General features: G+C 36.7%; 1 protein-coding gene across 5 annotated transcripts in view; it reads right to left on the reverse strand.

The window, feature by feature from the left end:
- Positions 1-17,042, reverse strand: part of DNAH7 (dynein axonemal heavy chain 7) — a 371,530-nt gene that overhangs the window by 240,540 nt on the left and 113,948 nt on the right. For all 5 annotated transcript variants that reach the window (XR_005218999.1, XM_037850664.1, XM_037850667.1 and 2 more), the window contains 4 exons: positions 11,988-12,128; positions 6,363-6,575; positions 5,224-5,333; positions 232-400 (listed from right to left, as the gene is read on the reverse strand). Coding sequence is in view for 4 of the 5 variants with exons in the window: in XM_037850664.1 (XP_037706592.1) it covers positions 232-400; positions 5,224-5,333; positions 6,363-6,575; positions 11,988-12,128 (633 nt within the window). In the remaining variant the exon portion in view is untranslated. The remainder of the gene's footprint in view (positions 1-231; positions 401-5,223; positions 5,334-6,362; positions 6,576-11,987; positions 12,129-17,042) is intronic.

Here is a 17,042-nt window from a genome sequence, read left to right on the forward strand (position 1 = left end):
TTCTGTGGGGAACATTACCTAGGAGCATCTTATACTGCCATCTTGGTCCCATACTCCACAAATAAGCTTTTGATACAATCCCACTCCCCAAGAAAATGATTGATACCATGTTTTAATTTTTACCTCTAATTAGCTTCAGTAAGTCTTCTCATGTGTTCAATTTTATTTCATTTTAATTATCTTTCCTCTTTTATCAGTGCTCCTATTATTAAAAAATGAGTCAGTTCATACCTTAAAGAATTTCCCTAAAGCCAAATAATCCAGTCCATCAGAGCAGTTGAAAACAACACATTGTTTGGCTACAGCTTTTGCTAAATCTTTGGTAGTTTCAGTCTTTCCAGTGCCAGCTGGACCCTCAGGTGCTCCTCCAAGGTGCAAGTGAAGGGCTCCAAATAAGGTTCTAAAACATAAGAAATAAACAGTTTCTGTGGAATAATGTGATTTTTTCCATGCATATACCAAAAAGAGGAAAAGTTAAATGAGAACCCAATTTGCCACCTCTTCTTTAGTAATTTATTTTTTCCCACTTATCTCTGAAAATCTTTGACAGTGTATTACTTCATACATTATTATATTTTATTTCTGAATAGCTCTTTATATGACAAATTCACAACAAATTCATTTTTGAAATTTGATTCTGACTTCCAGTCCATATGGAAAACTGAGCTGACCCTGAACAACCCAGTCTCCTTACTTCAAGCATATGGAAATGCTACATAATATAAAACAAATAACAACTTTAAAAATACACAGCCATTTTTAAAAGAAGGAAAGGGAAATCACCAATGAAGAAGGAATTCAAAGCTGGAGAAGTAATTAGGCACTAAAACTTCAGAGGTGCATATAGTTGGAAGATCTGGATATAAACACAAGTGCATTTATGTCTACATAAAAACAGAAAATAAATCCTCAGAGCTGAGATCAAAGTGGGGAGCTGGAATGGACCCACCTACATAAACCTAGAGTCCCTGAAAGGCTGCCTGTCTCTAAATGGGAATTAAAATTACTCCAGCAACCTACTAGAGAGGCAAAGAAGCATCAATTACAGAAGAAACAAGAAAGTTTACCCTTCACATAGAGCCCAATGAAAAGACCACCTTATTCAAGGCAGTAGGGTTCAAATTTCCATTATCCATGGGGCACATGGACCCAAGCTGAATAAGTAACATTAAAATTTTATCCAAAACCAGAGAATACCCTTTAGTTCACCTCAGAGATAAATATGAAACTGTTACATAGGGACGCTTCTGCAACTAAGAACATAAAAGACTATGTGGAGAAACAATCCTTACTAAAATGATCTCACAGTAAAATAAGATGGACTTTCGAAGAAAAATAAACTGGAGAAAGAGAGGGAATATGAAGGATGAATAGAAATGGAGAGAAAGGGAGAGAGAAAGAGACAGACATAGAGAAGGTAAGAGTCAGACTTGCAGTAGCAAAAGCAGACCCGTGGTATAATGCCCTCTTTGGTATCATGGTGGTCAGTTAAATGCGATTTTAATAAAAAGCAAAAGCAGCAGAAAACTGTGGGGGAAAAAAAGAGAAGTCAATCTTGTCAGAGATAACTTAAAATTCTAGCAATAAAAAATATAATCACTGAACTTTTAAGAACTCAGTAAACAGGTTAAATAGCTGATTAGACATAAGGAAGCAGAATTATGAACTGGAAGATAAAGAGAAGCATTAGGAAAGGGCCCAGGGAAATATAAAGCTAGAATATAAAAGAAATTAAGAGACATAGAAGAGAGAAGGAAGCAAATGGAGAAGAGGCAGAAGTTAAAAGGCAATGGTTGACGGTCAGTCTCTGGAACTTTGGGTATCTGTGTGACACTTGAAACTCAGAGCTAGAGCTCGGCAGACATGAATGTCAGTATTACCTCATACAGCAATTATTTAAAAGCTGAAAAAGAGTTCAGACTTCAATTAGAGATATGAATGAAGTGGATCTGGTTAGGACTAAGGCCAATCAAGCCAAAGGGTAAAGGACGATATTGCCTGTTATAAAACTTCAACTTCTGTGTGAGACCAAGGGAAAAGATATTTATTTAGGGCAGGATCTATATGTTCTGTAGCACACTAAACAATTCAACTTGTATGGTCAGTTTATTCAAACACCATAATTACATGGAACTTTGAATAGGAAGTGAGATCTGGTAGGTTTGTACAGGTTAATGTGAAATCTCAACACATCCCAAAGTAATTTGGGCAGAGAATAAAAATGTATTTGCAGGGTCCCCACTGAGGAACTGAGGAAAAAATGCAAAACTGTGGGACAACTTCCACACCTGGGTTATAACTGATATTCTTACAAACATTGAGGGCTGCCAATTTAGTGGGCTGAGCCCTTGATTTGGGGGCTTGACCTTATGAAGCTTGTTACTGCAAAGGAGAGGCTAAGCCTACTTATAATCTTATAAGCCTAAGAGTCACCCCCAGAGAACATCATCTTTGTTGCTTAGATGTGGCCCCCCTCTCTCTCTAAGCCCATTTGGCAGGTGAACTCACTGCCCTTATGCCTACATGGGACATGACTCCCAGGGGTATAAATCTCCCCGGCAATGCAGGACATGATTCTGGGGATGAGCCAGGACCCAGCATCATGGGATTGAGAAAATCTTCTTGACCAAAAGGGGGAAGTGAAATGAAACAAAATAAAGTTTCAGTGGCTGAGAGATTTCAAATGGACTCGAGAGGTCACTCTGGAGGGAATTCTTATGTGCTATACTGATATCCCTTTTTAGTTTTTAGTGTATCAGAATAACTAGAAGGAAATACCTGAAACTGTCAAACTGCAACCCAGTAGCCTTGATTCTTGAAGACAACTGTGTAACTATGTAGCTTACACAGTATGACTGTGTGATTGTGAAAACCTTGTGGCTCACACTCCCTTTATCTAGTTTATGGACAGAAGAGTAGAAAAATGGGGACAAAAATTAAATGAAAAATAGGGTGGGATGGGGGTGTGACAGTTTGGATATATTATTTCTCTCCAAAAGCCATAGTCTTTAATGCAATCTTGTGGAGGCAGACATATTAGTGTTGATTAGGTTGGAATCTTTTAATTGTTTCCATGGATATGTGACTCAATCAACTGTGGGCAAAGTGTCTGATTAAATTATTTCCATGGAGATATGGACCCTGCCCATTAAGGGTGGGACATTATTTAATCACTGGAGTCCTATAAAAGAGCTCACAATGGAAGGAGCTCAGAGCAGGTGAGAGGGACATTTTGGAGAGAAGCTAAGAAATGACACTGACGCTGACACTTGGAGATTCTTGGAGACATTTGGCAATGCTAGCCCAGAGTTTGCTCCAGAAAAGCTAGGAGAGGACATCGACACTTAGATGCACAGGAGATGAAGAAGCCATGAGAGACCCGGAGACATTTTGGAGAAAGCAATTTTGAAACACAATCTGGGAGCAAAGGAACAGCAGACGTCAGCCACGTGTCTACCCAGCTGACAGAGGTTTTCCGGACGCCACTGGCCATTCTTCAGGGAAGGTATCATCTTGTTGATGCCTTAGTTTGGACACTTTTATGGCCTCAGAACTGTAAATTTGTAACTTAATAAATCCCCTTTATAAAAGCCAATCCATTTCTGGTATTTTGCATAGCAGAAGCATTAGCAAACTGGAACTGGGGGTGGGGAGGGATGGAATGCTTTGGGTGTTCTTTTTACTTTTAATTTTATACTTATTTTTAGTTTTTTTGGAGTAAGGATAATGTTCAAAAATTGATTGTGGTGATGAATGTACAACTAAACGATGGTACTGTGTACAGTTGATTATACAGTGTGGATGATTGTATGGTATGTGAATATATTTCAATAGAACTGAATTTTTTTAAAAAGGCAATGCATGAGAGTTTTTTAGAATGTAAGAAAGATACAAATTGAAAAAGTTCCAAGTAGGATAAATAAACACTTATCCACATCTAGTAATATTATAGTGCACATCAACAGTAAAGAGAAAATCTTAAAAGTTACAATAGAGAAAATAATTACCTACAAGGGAATGATAATTAGAGTAACAGACTTCTCATCAGTAGCAACGGATGCTAGAGAATAATAGCTTTGAAGGGCTGAGGGAAAATTGTTAATTTAAAATTCTATATCTAGCTGATCTACCATTTAATAGTAGAGTGAAAGAGGGGGGCATTTTTTAGACAAGGACATGGAGAGAAGAGCTTCGATGAAACTATTACTAAAAGATTTTACCTAGTAAGGAGAAAATTAAACCAGAAGTAAGGCAAGTAAGAAGTAATGGTGACTAAAGAAAACGATAGAACTTTTGTTAACCTATAGAAATATTAGTTGTAAAAAATATGTAAGGGTATTAAATATTGTTCTTTCTATCTCAGAATTTTTACTAAATTCCCCAAGCTGAGAAAATTAACCCACATCATCTTATCTTATAGATGGTGAAAATGATTTGACACATCATCTACAATTGGGGCACATAAACATTAGGAAGATTGTAAATGAGCAGCCAGTAGTGAGGATTTCTTTGGAAAGAGTTGTTGGTGTGTTGTACATGTCAATTCCCTCTGTACAGAGGAAGAGAGAAAAAAGCACTTCTCTATCCCCCAAGCCTAGCTGAGGGGAAACCATGAAGAGTGAGGCAGAGTACCACGTGGAAACAGAACCCTGGAAAATCAGTGTTTCAGTGGAAGGAACAGGATAACTTAAAAGATCCTAAAGGAAAAGTCAGAGTTTCAAGAAGAAATGAGGGAAGGACAAGATCAAAAGCAAGAGTGAGCTCGAGTAACATAACAATTGAACATATTATTTGAATATGGCAAAAGCAGTTTCCATTGAGCAAGAAACCAGATTGCCAGTACTCAGAGTAAATGTAATATTTGAAGTGGGAGGCAAGAAATATATTCTCCTCTTCAGAGAACTTTGGATGAAAATGGAAGGGTGGATAATACTAAAGGAGCAGATAATGCTAAAGGAACAGTTAGAGGAAGACATAAATGAGGGGCTTTCTTGGTGTGTAAGTATGAGACACACTTGATAATACTTACAGCTTCTGAGCTGAGAGGAAGAAGCCAGCAGAGAAAGAGAAATTGAAGATAAAGTTAAGAAGAGAATATAAGGGTCTAAGAAAAGTTAACATAGGATAAATTTACAGTATGGAAGATAATTAGATACTTTTTAAGGAATCCATGGTCTAGCAGTGAGTGAAAGTTATTTCTAATAGATCCTTAAATGGGTTTACCTGTAACATCTATCAGTGAGTGGAGTAATAACCAGCCTAGGGGAATTACCCAGATATTCATATCCATATCGCAAACCAGCATTGATCATTTTTGTTTCTAAATGTTTCTCCTAGGATGAATCAAATAAGCTGAAGTTAGTTTAAACAATAAAATTTAAAATACTATAAAATCTAAATCTCCAAATTAAATAGTAACCATGATTTAGACAATAACTTTAAAATTCATTCTTCAGGCATCATTTGATAGAGTAGAAATACTCAGTATCTAATTTCCTTGGATAAGTTCTTGAAGTCACTGGCTTCAATTTTATATGTGTTCCCTATCTCTCCCATATTTTCAGTTATTTTGTTTTCACTCTAGAATGGGTATTATCATTATCAGCACTTGGCAGATGAGGAAACATTGCTAAAGAGGGTAGGTACCTTGCCCAGCACCACACTGCTGATTAGAGGAGGATCTGGCATTTAACGCATTGATTCCACAGTCTGAGCTCCTAACCACCATATACCCAACCCTCATGTGTTTACTAGGGTGCTGATTCTTGCCTCTCCTTTCCTCCCCTCCTGCACCTCCCAAGACTTCCATGAAAGTATGTACCACAAGATTTTTCAAATCTATATCTCCAGCCATCAGCTCTCTCTGCCCACACTCAATATGTCCATCCTTGCCTTCCACACTAACTGTCCCTGCTCCTCCTGCCTTACTGATCGTGAGTGCCACCCCACTCACTTGGATGCTCTGATAAAAACCTTCTTCCAGATCACTTTTCTGGCTCCTTCAATTGATCAACAAAAAGAAACTTTAATGACTAAATGAGACTAAAACAGTCTGATTCTTACATTCTATAGAGGCATCAGGAATCTAAAAACACAATTTTGTGTGTGTGCCCATATATGTATATGTATTTATATACAACTATATATATGGATATGGAAATGTATAGACAATGATATAGATATAGTTATTGGCTGCTTTAATCTTCAATCTGGAGAATGCTTGTTTGGTTATCATCTGTGAACCGAAAAAAAAAAAAAAAATCCTACATTGCTGATACTATTTCCCATGTGAGCAAGCAAGTACAAATTAAAAAGCTGTGAGCTGAAATTGCTCTGTAATAACATTCAGTGATATCACTTACTTGCCAATAGTACCTAAGCTGACTTAACCATTCGAAGTCAGTATCATCACTAACTTTCTTTTTCACAAGCGATGTGAGGACATCTCTAGCATGGACATCCAGTACCACAAGGGCTCCCAGAGTAACACGATTCTGTTTGGACAATTTGCCACGGACCAAGGTGACAATATCATCAATTTGTCTGTTACATTTTTCTAAGTACTGCTCGAGAGCCTGAAAAAAATAAAATATGATTACTCAATGTGATCAGAATCATTTTGAACAGAAACCTTTTGAACTAGCACGTATACAAAGTATTCTCTACATTTTTATCATAATTTTCCCTATGACATAATTTTAAATTTTAATTTAATTTAAAATTAATCATTTATTCTTACTACAAAGGTGTTACATGAACAAGCCCTATCCAGCCAAGCATGGAAACCCAACACTTTTTTACCCAACAACTTTACCTTTAGAGAATACCCCTTCTTTATTTTATGTGGCTCTAACAGAGCTGTCAATCATGTTGCCCCATCTCCATGGCAACACAGAGGCAGTATGTAACCTAACCCATAGCCAATCATAGTTTTCTCTGAGGACTGTAAATTCAGACTCTGAAGGAAGTAGTGCTTTCCACTAGGCTTAGTAGATTGTGAATTTGCCTATCTGAAGCTATTGTAAACCTTCTGTTTTAGTTTGCTAATGCTGCGGAATGCAAAACACCAGAGATGGACTGGCTTTTATAAAAAGGGGGTTTATTTGGCTATACAGTTACAGTCCTAAGGCCATAAAGTGTCCAAGGTAACACATCAGTAATCAGGTACCTTCACTGGAGGATGGCAAATGGCGTCCGGAAAACCTCTGTTAGCTGGGAAGGCACGTGGCTGGCGTCTGCTCCAAAGTTCTGGTTTCAAAATGGCTTTCTCCCAGGACATTCCTCTCTAGCAAGCTTGCTCTTCTTCAAAACGTCACTCACAGCTGCACCCCGTTCAGTCTCTTTGAGTCAGCATGTTTTATACGGCTCCACTGATCAAGGCCCACCCTGAATGGGTGGGGTCACACCTCCATGGGAGTATCCCACCAAAGTCACCACCCACAGCTGGGTGGGGCACATTCCAAGCAAATCTAACCAGCACCAAAACGTCTGTCCCACAAGACCACAAAAATAATGGCATTTGGGGGACATAATACATTCAAACTGGCACACCTTCCTCCCCAAAAAAGAATAAAACCTAACAGGGACTAGTAGAGATGATGCTTAGACATGAAAGAGGGACTGCAGCAGCACTGAAGCCCTGAGATCCTGATTCCAACTGCTCTTCCTCCCATCCTATGAGTCAGTCAAGGACTCCTGCATAAACATTTTGGGTTGGGTTTGCACCACTTGAAATGTAAAGATCATAATACACAACACGTCTAGCTTACACAACACCATTAAGCTTACGGTGGGCTAATGCCAGTTAGGAGGACAAGGTTTGCTCTGAGGTCTCTTCTCTGGTGGCTAAATCTAATGAGTTAAGTTAAAAAGAGAAGAGGATTTATTATGCAAATCAAATCAGAATACAAGAAACCAGCTGTGCTTAAGGGATGTGTCCATAGGCTCCAGCAGACTGATGCCATTGCTTTCTCCACTCTAATTATATTTAATAAGCGTTTTACACCGAGAAGTTTATTTAACTCCTTTAGGTCCGGGTTAGTGGCAAGAATGAAACGAAAAATGAGGATTTCCAAGAATGAGGAAACAATTTAAAGGACAGAGATGTCATCTGCAAGTTGTTTCTCTAAGGGGCACTTTTCTTATTCCTTGAAATATTTCATCATTTTCTAAAGATAGCACTCTTTCAAAGGTTTGGTGCTTGAACACTATTTCATTTATATTATCTGTGTGATTAATTTGCTATTGATTTGCTTCTCAAGTAGTGAAAAATAAATTTCTGTCCCCTCCCCATGTTTAAATAACTGTGTTTAAATTCTTGGAGCCAATTAGTGAATTTAAGTATATTGAGTATATAAATTAATAAAACCAATTTTGATCCTAGGGAACACAAGCTGTGCCAGTCAGTGCAACTTAGTTTCTCCAGAAGTAAAATTAGGTATCCCTAAGAGCCTTACCCAGTTCTTTAACATTTGGACCTGACAGAGCAAATTATATATCTATAAGAATTTATTACTATTTACACTTGTAAAATTGTATTTTTCTATGCTAAAGAAACAGATTTAGAACTGAAATTTAGCTTCAAACTGTGATAAACTGAGTTCTTTAGGAAATATGCTATATGAATCAATAAGAATTTAATTAGCTAAAGTAAAAAAATCATGATATTGACAGTATTTGTTACATGTCATTCCCTTTAAATTTCTCTTGAACCATTCTTTGAAGAAAATATGCAAGAAAAGGCTGAGCCTTTCTGTACAGTGAACTAATTAATGAGCCCTAAGGTAACCAAAATGACATTAAACCAAAATAAACTCTACCTGGAATCAAATTATCTTTTATACCTAGATTCTTCTACATATGCAATGAAAGACTAACTTATAATCACATTAATATTTACAATATCCCACACTCCGTGAGAGCAGTGATTCTTTAATTTCTTTTATAGCACCTGTAATGCCTCACACAGACTAGTTCCACAATCAATATTCATTAAATAAATAAATGTAAACACAGATCCTGAGGCTAACAGGTCCTCTAGGAGTCTGACATTAAAACACGGAACTATTATGGCAGCAAGCTCCAGACAACTTGAAATGTTTGCAGAGAATGGAAGTGCCCGATCTTTTATGAGGCTGCCAAGAGTGTCACCTTCGGAAGCTCAACCAAAGTCATTGGTTTCAAATGTGATCCACATATTAATTAGGGGAAAAAAATCACCAACACATAGAATACCAAAACATATATTAACTTCCCATGACAGAAGCACATGCATAATTTTTTTATAAATCACCAGTACTATGGAATACTAAAACACGTACCAGCCCCTCATGATGCTGCTACAAAACATGAATGGCATAAACATGGATGAAATATGGACAAGGTACACAGCTAGTTTATGGATGGCAGATTGAAACAGGGAATTTAAAAGCAGATGAAAAAGAGAGAAATTAGTTGCTAAGGACATACAAAAAGCTTAATTTGAAACATGAAACTTAGCTACAAAAGCATCTGAACACAGTGGAAGAGGGAACTATGGCAAGCAACAATAACAAAGGAGTGACTTGCTAAATCTTGCTAAGCTAAAGCTTCAGAAGCTTCTGAGTCTATGAAGCTGAATCACCCTAGAGTAGCAGCTATTCAAAAGAAAGACACAGATTCTCATTTTAGAATTCTCAGTGAATGGCAGCATACCTGCATCGTATTATATGAGTTTAAAAAAAGAATAGATTAACAAATTAATAAGTAAACAATGCCATCTTAGTGTCAGTGGATACTGCTGTAAACCAAAAAAGTGTATATGTGTACAATGTGAAAGAAACATACGTTAGTAGTTTCAAGCCGAGGACTCACTGAAATAAAGAATGAGTGATCTAAAATGTGTATCTCCTGAGAGTCCAATTACATATGTCTCCTGACAGTGAGATAAGAAGAAACATGAAACAACTGTAGCTTGCTTACACGTTAATGCTCTGCCTTAATTCCTATCATTCCAGCCTGCTTGGAGTAAGACTAGAGAAAAACATGATTTGACAGAGGGGTAGAGGTATGACACACACCCCTCTTAAGAATAAAAGAGTGGAGGGCAAGACTACAATTGAGAATTCTGGAAATTCTTACACATCCACTGAAAAAATTTGGAAGATGCATAAAAATCAACCTGATTTGCTACATTTGCAACATTGTTTCCTCCAGACTATTTCCCCACAATGGTAAGCAAAAGTTGGTATGACAATGGGGACAAGGGGGCAGCAAACAAGAAGGGAGATCTTACATTTTCTACACAGCCCACTCCACCTTCCACCCCCAGCAGCCCACACTGGCAACAGAGAAGTCCTCTGGGTAGAGAGGCTGGTGAGTGGTAGCTTAAAAGAGAAAAGACAAGATAAATTCTCTGGAGTCACTGAGGAGAAAAGAAAGATGCACGTAGGGAGAGACAGCTGAAGGCCCAGAGGTAAACCTTATTCCCCAGTGCTCTGTTACCATGAAGGAAGACTTTTTCTGAAAATACCTGACTTCCTGTCCTATCCCCTTATTCCTTCCTGCAGGGGAGAAGTCAGAGACCTGTTGGTAAACTGGAGTGAAGCATTAAGCAGACATGACTCAGCCATTTCCTCTTTGGGATCTTCATGTCTACAGCACATGTACTCCTCTCAAACCACAACACTTGTCAGTGTTCAACAGTACCATAGAGTTAAAGACAATGATATTGGATTCCATGTCAAAGATATCTTAAAAGATCATGGTTTAAAACTAAAGATCTATAATTGCTAGATTCCAATAGACCCATTAATCAACTTAAAGTTGACCCACTTGAAATCCTGTCTCAAGGATAGGACTGTTACATTGAATGTAATTTCTGTTATTAATTAAGAACAGCAATCCAATTAATTATATTGTTAAATTCAAATATCAACTATATTGGAATATTTCAGTACTCAATATCATTAGGCATCATTCAAAATATTAGTTGTGCATTATTTATTAAAAAATCCATACACCAAAAATTTTAAAATATTCAAAAACAAGTCAACTGATGTCTCGTTTTCATAGGATAGTTTTACTCAAGGCCTAAGAGAGAATAATACTTAATCCTTCCTAATCTTTGTGAGTTTAGGAAGTTTCTTAGTTTTGTGATCACCACTTTTTGTTGGGGGGGGGCGCTTTGCAAAAACTTATTTTCTTTTCACACATTCTTCCTTAGAGTTTGGGAGACTTTCCTATTATTATCATTTTTATAAATGGTTACGGAGATGATTCCAGCTCTCCCTCTTTGCTCCCACCCCTCTTTCTAATAGTCTCCATCCATGATCTAGAGCAGTCAGTAGAAATAACCGATTGGCAGCCATAGAAAGTTGGGGTCACTGGAATGGAGAGGAAAGAGATGTGAAGATGGGCAGCTCTTTCTTTATGGCTTGTGTCAGCTGAGAAGTTTGAGGTGCTAAAATAGAGACTTGAAATGGTCCCTCTTCTTTTTCCCACTTTTCACCCTGAATGTTTGCCCATACATGGTCCTCTTGCTTTCCTAGTTGTTTTCGAGTTCCTACTTCTACATGTTGGTTCCTCAGTTACCTTGCTTGGATAATTCTCTTCTCTCATTCTTCAGAACTTCTAATCCCATAGTATATATTGTGTCTTCTGGGAAGTCTTTCCTCACCTACATCCTCTCCCCAACATCAAGTTCTTTGTGTTGGTCAAGTCACATTGTATTCAATCACTCTCTTTTTAAAGGCACAAAAATATAACAAGATTGAGGCTCAAGTAGCCCTTATGCAAATAATAAACAGATGGTTTAGACACAGATTTTGATTAGATATTTTGCATAGATTTTTCCTACATATTTGTTATGTGAAATTTTTACTTTAAGAAATATGTAATTTGACTTGCAACATAAAGTAAAATTTTAAGTGAATTGTCTTTATTTTATTTTTTTGAACAAGTATATTCTGGCAACGGTAACTCCTGGAAAAAATGCTGAAAAAGGTTACCTCTTGACCCTTTGGAATAGATGTCTGTACTTCTAATGTCCAATAGGTTTGGGATACACAGAGAACAGTCTGTCCAGGCCACTCCCTTACCCAGTGAATTCGTTCATTTTTTGAATACGCAATAATTGCATCTCCAATAACCTAATTGGGAAAGAAAATGCTAGAGATTAATGGTTTCATACTTTACTTGAACGAAGTTACACACTAAGAGCTAAAATTGTAAGCAGATGAACTCATATTGATGAAATGTTTAAAACATTCTTAGCCAATTATGACTTACTTAACGCATATAAGTAGACAATTTAAATTCAAGTTTATTCATATACCTGTGAGCAAAACAAATATATTACATTGATTTTATTTTGCTGATACATTAGCAATTTGTGTGAACCACATCATTATGATATATTCATATGACCAGAGATATCCTAGATACATTTGGTTTGAACAAGCATGAGCAATTTCACTGCAAAACATAAACACAAATAATTCCAAAATGAAATCTGTCAAATTCACAGATAATTTTTTTTTTAAACTTAACCAGATGCCCACCCAGTCATGTGCATGTGTGTATACAAACACTCAGGCAAACCACACAAATCCCTCTAAGGCTCCTGTGTTACACTGCCTCTTAATTCAGTCCAAGTTCATGTCCAAGGAAATGATGACAGAGACAGATGTATAATTCATCCAGTGAAAGTTGAGTGCTTTTGTACTTTATGTACTCTGCTACGTATGTTTCAGTGAACTGGTATACCCACTTTTCCTATGGGCCATCAATGATAAACATTCTAGTATGTTATATGCATCAACCAAAAATACTCATATTATCTGTGAGGTGTTACTGATTTTAGTATTTGAATTTCAGAAAACACTGTATAAATTAGATTTTTCTGAGGAATACATAAGGATGATTGAGCCTTTCTGGATTTCCAGTCTAGCTGGAATATTTGTGGAGCTGAACGGAGATGAAGGATAGAATGTTAGCCACTGATAAAAAAATTTTGAAAGGTCAGAAGAAACCACAGAAAGGACAGGTGAAAATGGGCAACTGAGAGATTGCAGGAACATAAAAAAGAATAGAAAGGCACAAAAGAATAATGCCAAGGAGATGAAGTTAATATCTGTGTTCTAGAAGGATACTGTGGGGAGAAAAAAAGAAAGTAGTAAAATCTAAATCACAAGAGGGACTTAATGTACAGATGGATGAGGAGAAATACGACTATATAAAGTTCCACAATATTGTATGAAAAGTATATTCTTATATTTATGTATATAATGTTTATATTATTAGGTTTATTTTGGGATAGCAAGCTATAGTAAACCCATGATAACCCACTAAGATACAAGAGCAAAGGTGCCAAGAACATGATTTTTGATTATTTATAGATGATGAAAAAATGCACTTATTTTAGACAAACAATAGCCTTTCCTTTTTTATTTTATTTTTTAATTTTTCTTTAACTTTACCAAAAAATAAAAAACAAACAATAAAAAAACAACATTTCAAACAAAACCAAAACAAAGGAATAAGAAAAAACAAATAACCTAAAATTACTACATGGCTTCCAATATGTTTCTACCCTACCCCAAGAAAATAAACAGACTATAACCCAACAAAGGAATAAGAAAAATAACCTAGAATAACTACATTTCTGCGAACTTGTTCCTACCACACCCCCCAGAAATTAACAAACCATAGTCATTCCTGAGCAATCCCAGAACATTAAGTTTACCCTGCATAACTTGTCTGTTCTTATTTTGCTGTATATTGCCAGGTCCCCTACATTCTAAAATGTAAACCATTTATTTTATATTTTTCACAGTGTTCACATGAGTGGTAACATACAATATTTCTCTTTTTGTGCCTGACTTATTTCACTCAGCATTATGTCTTGAAGTTTCATCCATGTTGTCATATGTTTCACAACATCATTCCTTCTTACTGCCATGTAGTATTCCATCATGTGTATATACCACATTTTATTTATCCACTCATCTGTTGAAGGACGTTTGGGTTGTTTCCACCTCCTGGCAGTCGTGAATATTGCTGCTATGAACATTGTCGTGCAGATATCTGTTAGTGTCACTGCTTTCAGATCTTCCAGGTACATACCAGGAAGTGCAATTGCTAGATCGAAGGGTAACTCTATATCTAGTTTTCTAAGGAACTGCCAGACTGTCTTCCAGAGTGGCTGTACGATTACACAGTCCCACCAACAATGAAAAAGAGTTCCAATTTCTCCATATCCTCTCCAGCATCTGTAGTTTCCTGTTTGTTTAACAGCAGCCAATCTAATTGGTGAGATGATCTCATTGTGTTCTTAATTTGCATCTCCCTAATAGCTAGTGAAGCTGAACATTTTTTCATGTTTCTTGGCCATTTGTATTTCCTCTTGAGAGAACTGTCTTTGCATATTTTTTGCCCATTTATAATTGGGGTGTCTGTACTTTGCTGTTGTTGAGTTGTAGGATTTCTTTATATATGCAAGATATCACTTTTGTCAGATACATGGTTCCCAAACATTTTTTCCCATTGAGTTGGCTGCCTTTCACCTTTTTTTTCCCTTTTTAATTTTATTTTATTTTGAAATAAATTCAAACTTACAGGAACAGTTGCAAAAACAATATACAAACCCCATACACAGAACTCCAGCATACCCCGCCCCCCCTCCCCGATACCTCGATCCACCAACTTTAACATTCTGTCACACCACCATTTCTTTCTTTCCCTCTCTCCGTCCCTCCCTATCTATCATCCATAATCTATTGCTCTGTCTTCTGAACATATGAGAGCAGGCTGCACACATCCTTGAACAAACAATGTAATTCATATATACATTTCCCATGAACAAGAACATTCTTTTATGCAATCCCATTAAGCACAGCTAAGAAGTTCAAGAAATTCAACTTTGATACAAAGCTTACATTCTATATTTCCTTTTTTTTTTCTTATGTCCCAACTGTGTCCCCTTGAGCCTCTTCTCCTCCATCCTCAGATCCTATCCAGGATCATCCTCGGAATTTAATTGTCATTGTCTATTGGGACTGTCTTTTTTTTTTTTTCACTTGTGGAAATATATATACAGCCTAAATCTTCCCATTCCAACCCCTCCCTAGCATTCCATTAGTGGGATTAATCACATTTAGAATGTTGCAATGGTATCACCTTCCCACCATCCATTACTAGAAATTTCCCTTCACCCCAAATAGAAACCGTACACTCCTTCCTTAACTCCCCATTGCCCCTTCCCCCACTTCTAGTAACCCATACTCCACTTTTCATCTCTACAGTCATATTTTCTGATAGTTTCTTTGTGTTTACCATGGGGCTCAAATTTAACCTCTTAAGTCTATAACAATCTTGTTTTTCTTTGATACCAACTTAACTTCAATAGGACACATAAACTATGTTCCTTTACTCCTCCATTCCCCCACCTATATGTAGTTCTTGTCAAAAATTACATATTTTACATTGAGTATAAAACCACTGATTTATCTTTATAGTTTATGTATTTTAGATCCTGTAGGAAGTAAATAGTGGAGTTACAAATCAAAATTACAGTAGTATTGGTTTTTATATTTACCATGTGATCTTTACTGGAAATCTTTATTTCTTCATGTGGTTACAGTTAATTGTTTAGTGTCCCTTCCTTTCAGCCTACTCAATTCCCTTCAGCATTTCTTACACGACTGATCTACTGGTGATGAAGTCCCTCAGCTTTTGATTATCTGGGAATGTTTTCATCTCCCCCTAGTTTTTACCCTCCAGGTGTTTGTGAATTTTCTAAGTCTCTGATGGTTATTGACTTCTATTTGTATTCCCTTGTGGTCAGAGAATATGCTTTGAATAAATTCAAAAATTTTTTTTTTTAATTTATTGAGGCTTGTTTTTTGTCCCAGCATATGGTCTATTCTGGAGAAAGATCTGTGATCACTAGAGAAGAATGTGTGTCCTGGTGATTTGGGATGTAAGGTTCTATACATGTCTGTTAAATTTCTCTATATCTCTCTCTCTCCTTTCTTTGTTTGTTTGTTGGTAGTGCTCCCTTTAGTATCTGAAGTAGGGCAGGTCTTTTATTAGCAAAATATCTCAGCATTTGTTTATCTGTGGAAAATTTAAGCTCTCCCTCAAATGTGAAGGAGAGTTTTGCTGGATAAAGAATTCTTGGTTGGAAATTTTTCTCTCTCAGAATTTTAAATATGTCATGACATTGCCTTCTTGCCTCCATGGTGGCTGCTGAGTAGTCACTACTTAGTCTTATGTTGTTTCCTTTGAATGTGGTGAATTACTTTTTTCTGGCTGCTTTCAGAACTTGCTCCTTCTCTTCAGTATTTGAGAGTCTGATCAGAATATGTCTCGAAGTGGGTTTATTTGGATTTATTCTATTTGGAGTTCGCTGGGCATTTATGCTTTGTGTATTTATATTGTGTAGAAGGTTGGGGAAGTTTTCCTGAACAATTTCTTTGAATACTTTTTCTAGACCTTTTCCCTTCTCTTCCCCTTCTGGGACACCAATGAGTCTTAAATTTGGATGTTTTATTTTATCTATCATATCTCTGAGACCCATTTCATTTTTTTTTTATTTTTTTTCTCCTTTCTTTCTTTTGTTCTTTCATTTTCTGTTCTGTGGTCCTCGAGGATGCTGAACCTTTGTTCAGCTTCCTCTAATCTTGTATTATGAGTATCCAATGTCTTTTTAATTTGGCCAACAGTTTCTTTTATTTCCATAAGATCATCTATTTTTTTATTTACTCTTGCAATTTCTTCTTTATGCTCTTCTAGGGACTACTTTATGTCCTTTATAACCTGTGCCATGCTCTCATTGTTTGTCTTTAGTTCTTTGATTAATTGTGCCAAGTACTGTGTCTCTTCTGATCTTTTGATTTGGGTGTTTGGGTTTGGGTTCTCCATAGCATCTGGTTTTAGCATATGCTTTAAGATTTTCTGTTGTTTTTGGCCTCTTGGCATCTGCTTTACTTTATAGGGTTCTCTCAGGGTCTATAAAATACCAATCTCTAATTTGTCAGATCTACAGCTTGGTGGCATACACT

Source organism: Choloepus didactylus, chromosome 9, assembly GCF_015220235.1.
Source record: "Choloepus didactylus isolate mChoDid1 chromosome 9, mChoDid1.pri, whole genome shotgun sequence".
In the NCBI taxonomy this organism is placed as follows: Eukaryota; Metazoa; Chordata; class Mammalia; order Pilosa; family Megalonychidae; genus Choloepus; species Choloepus didactylus.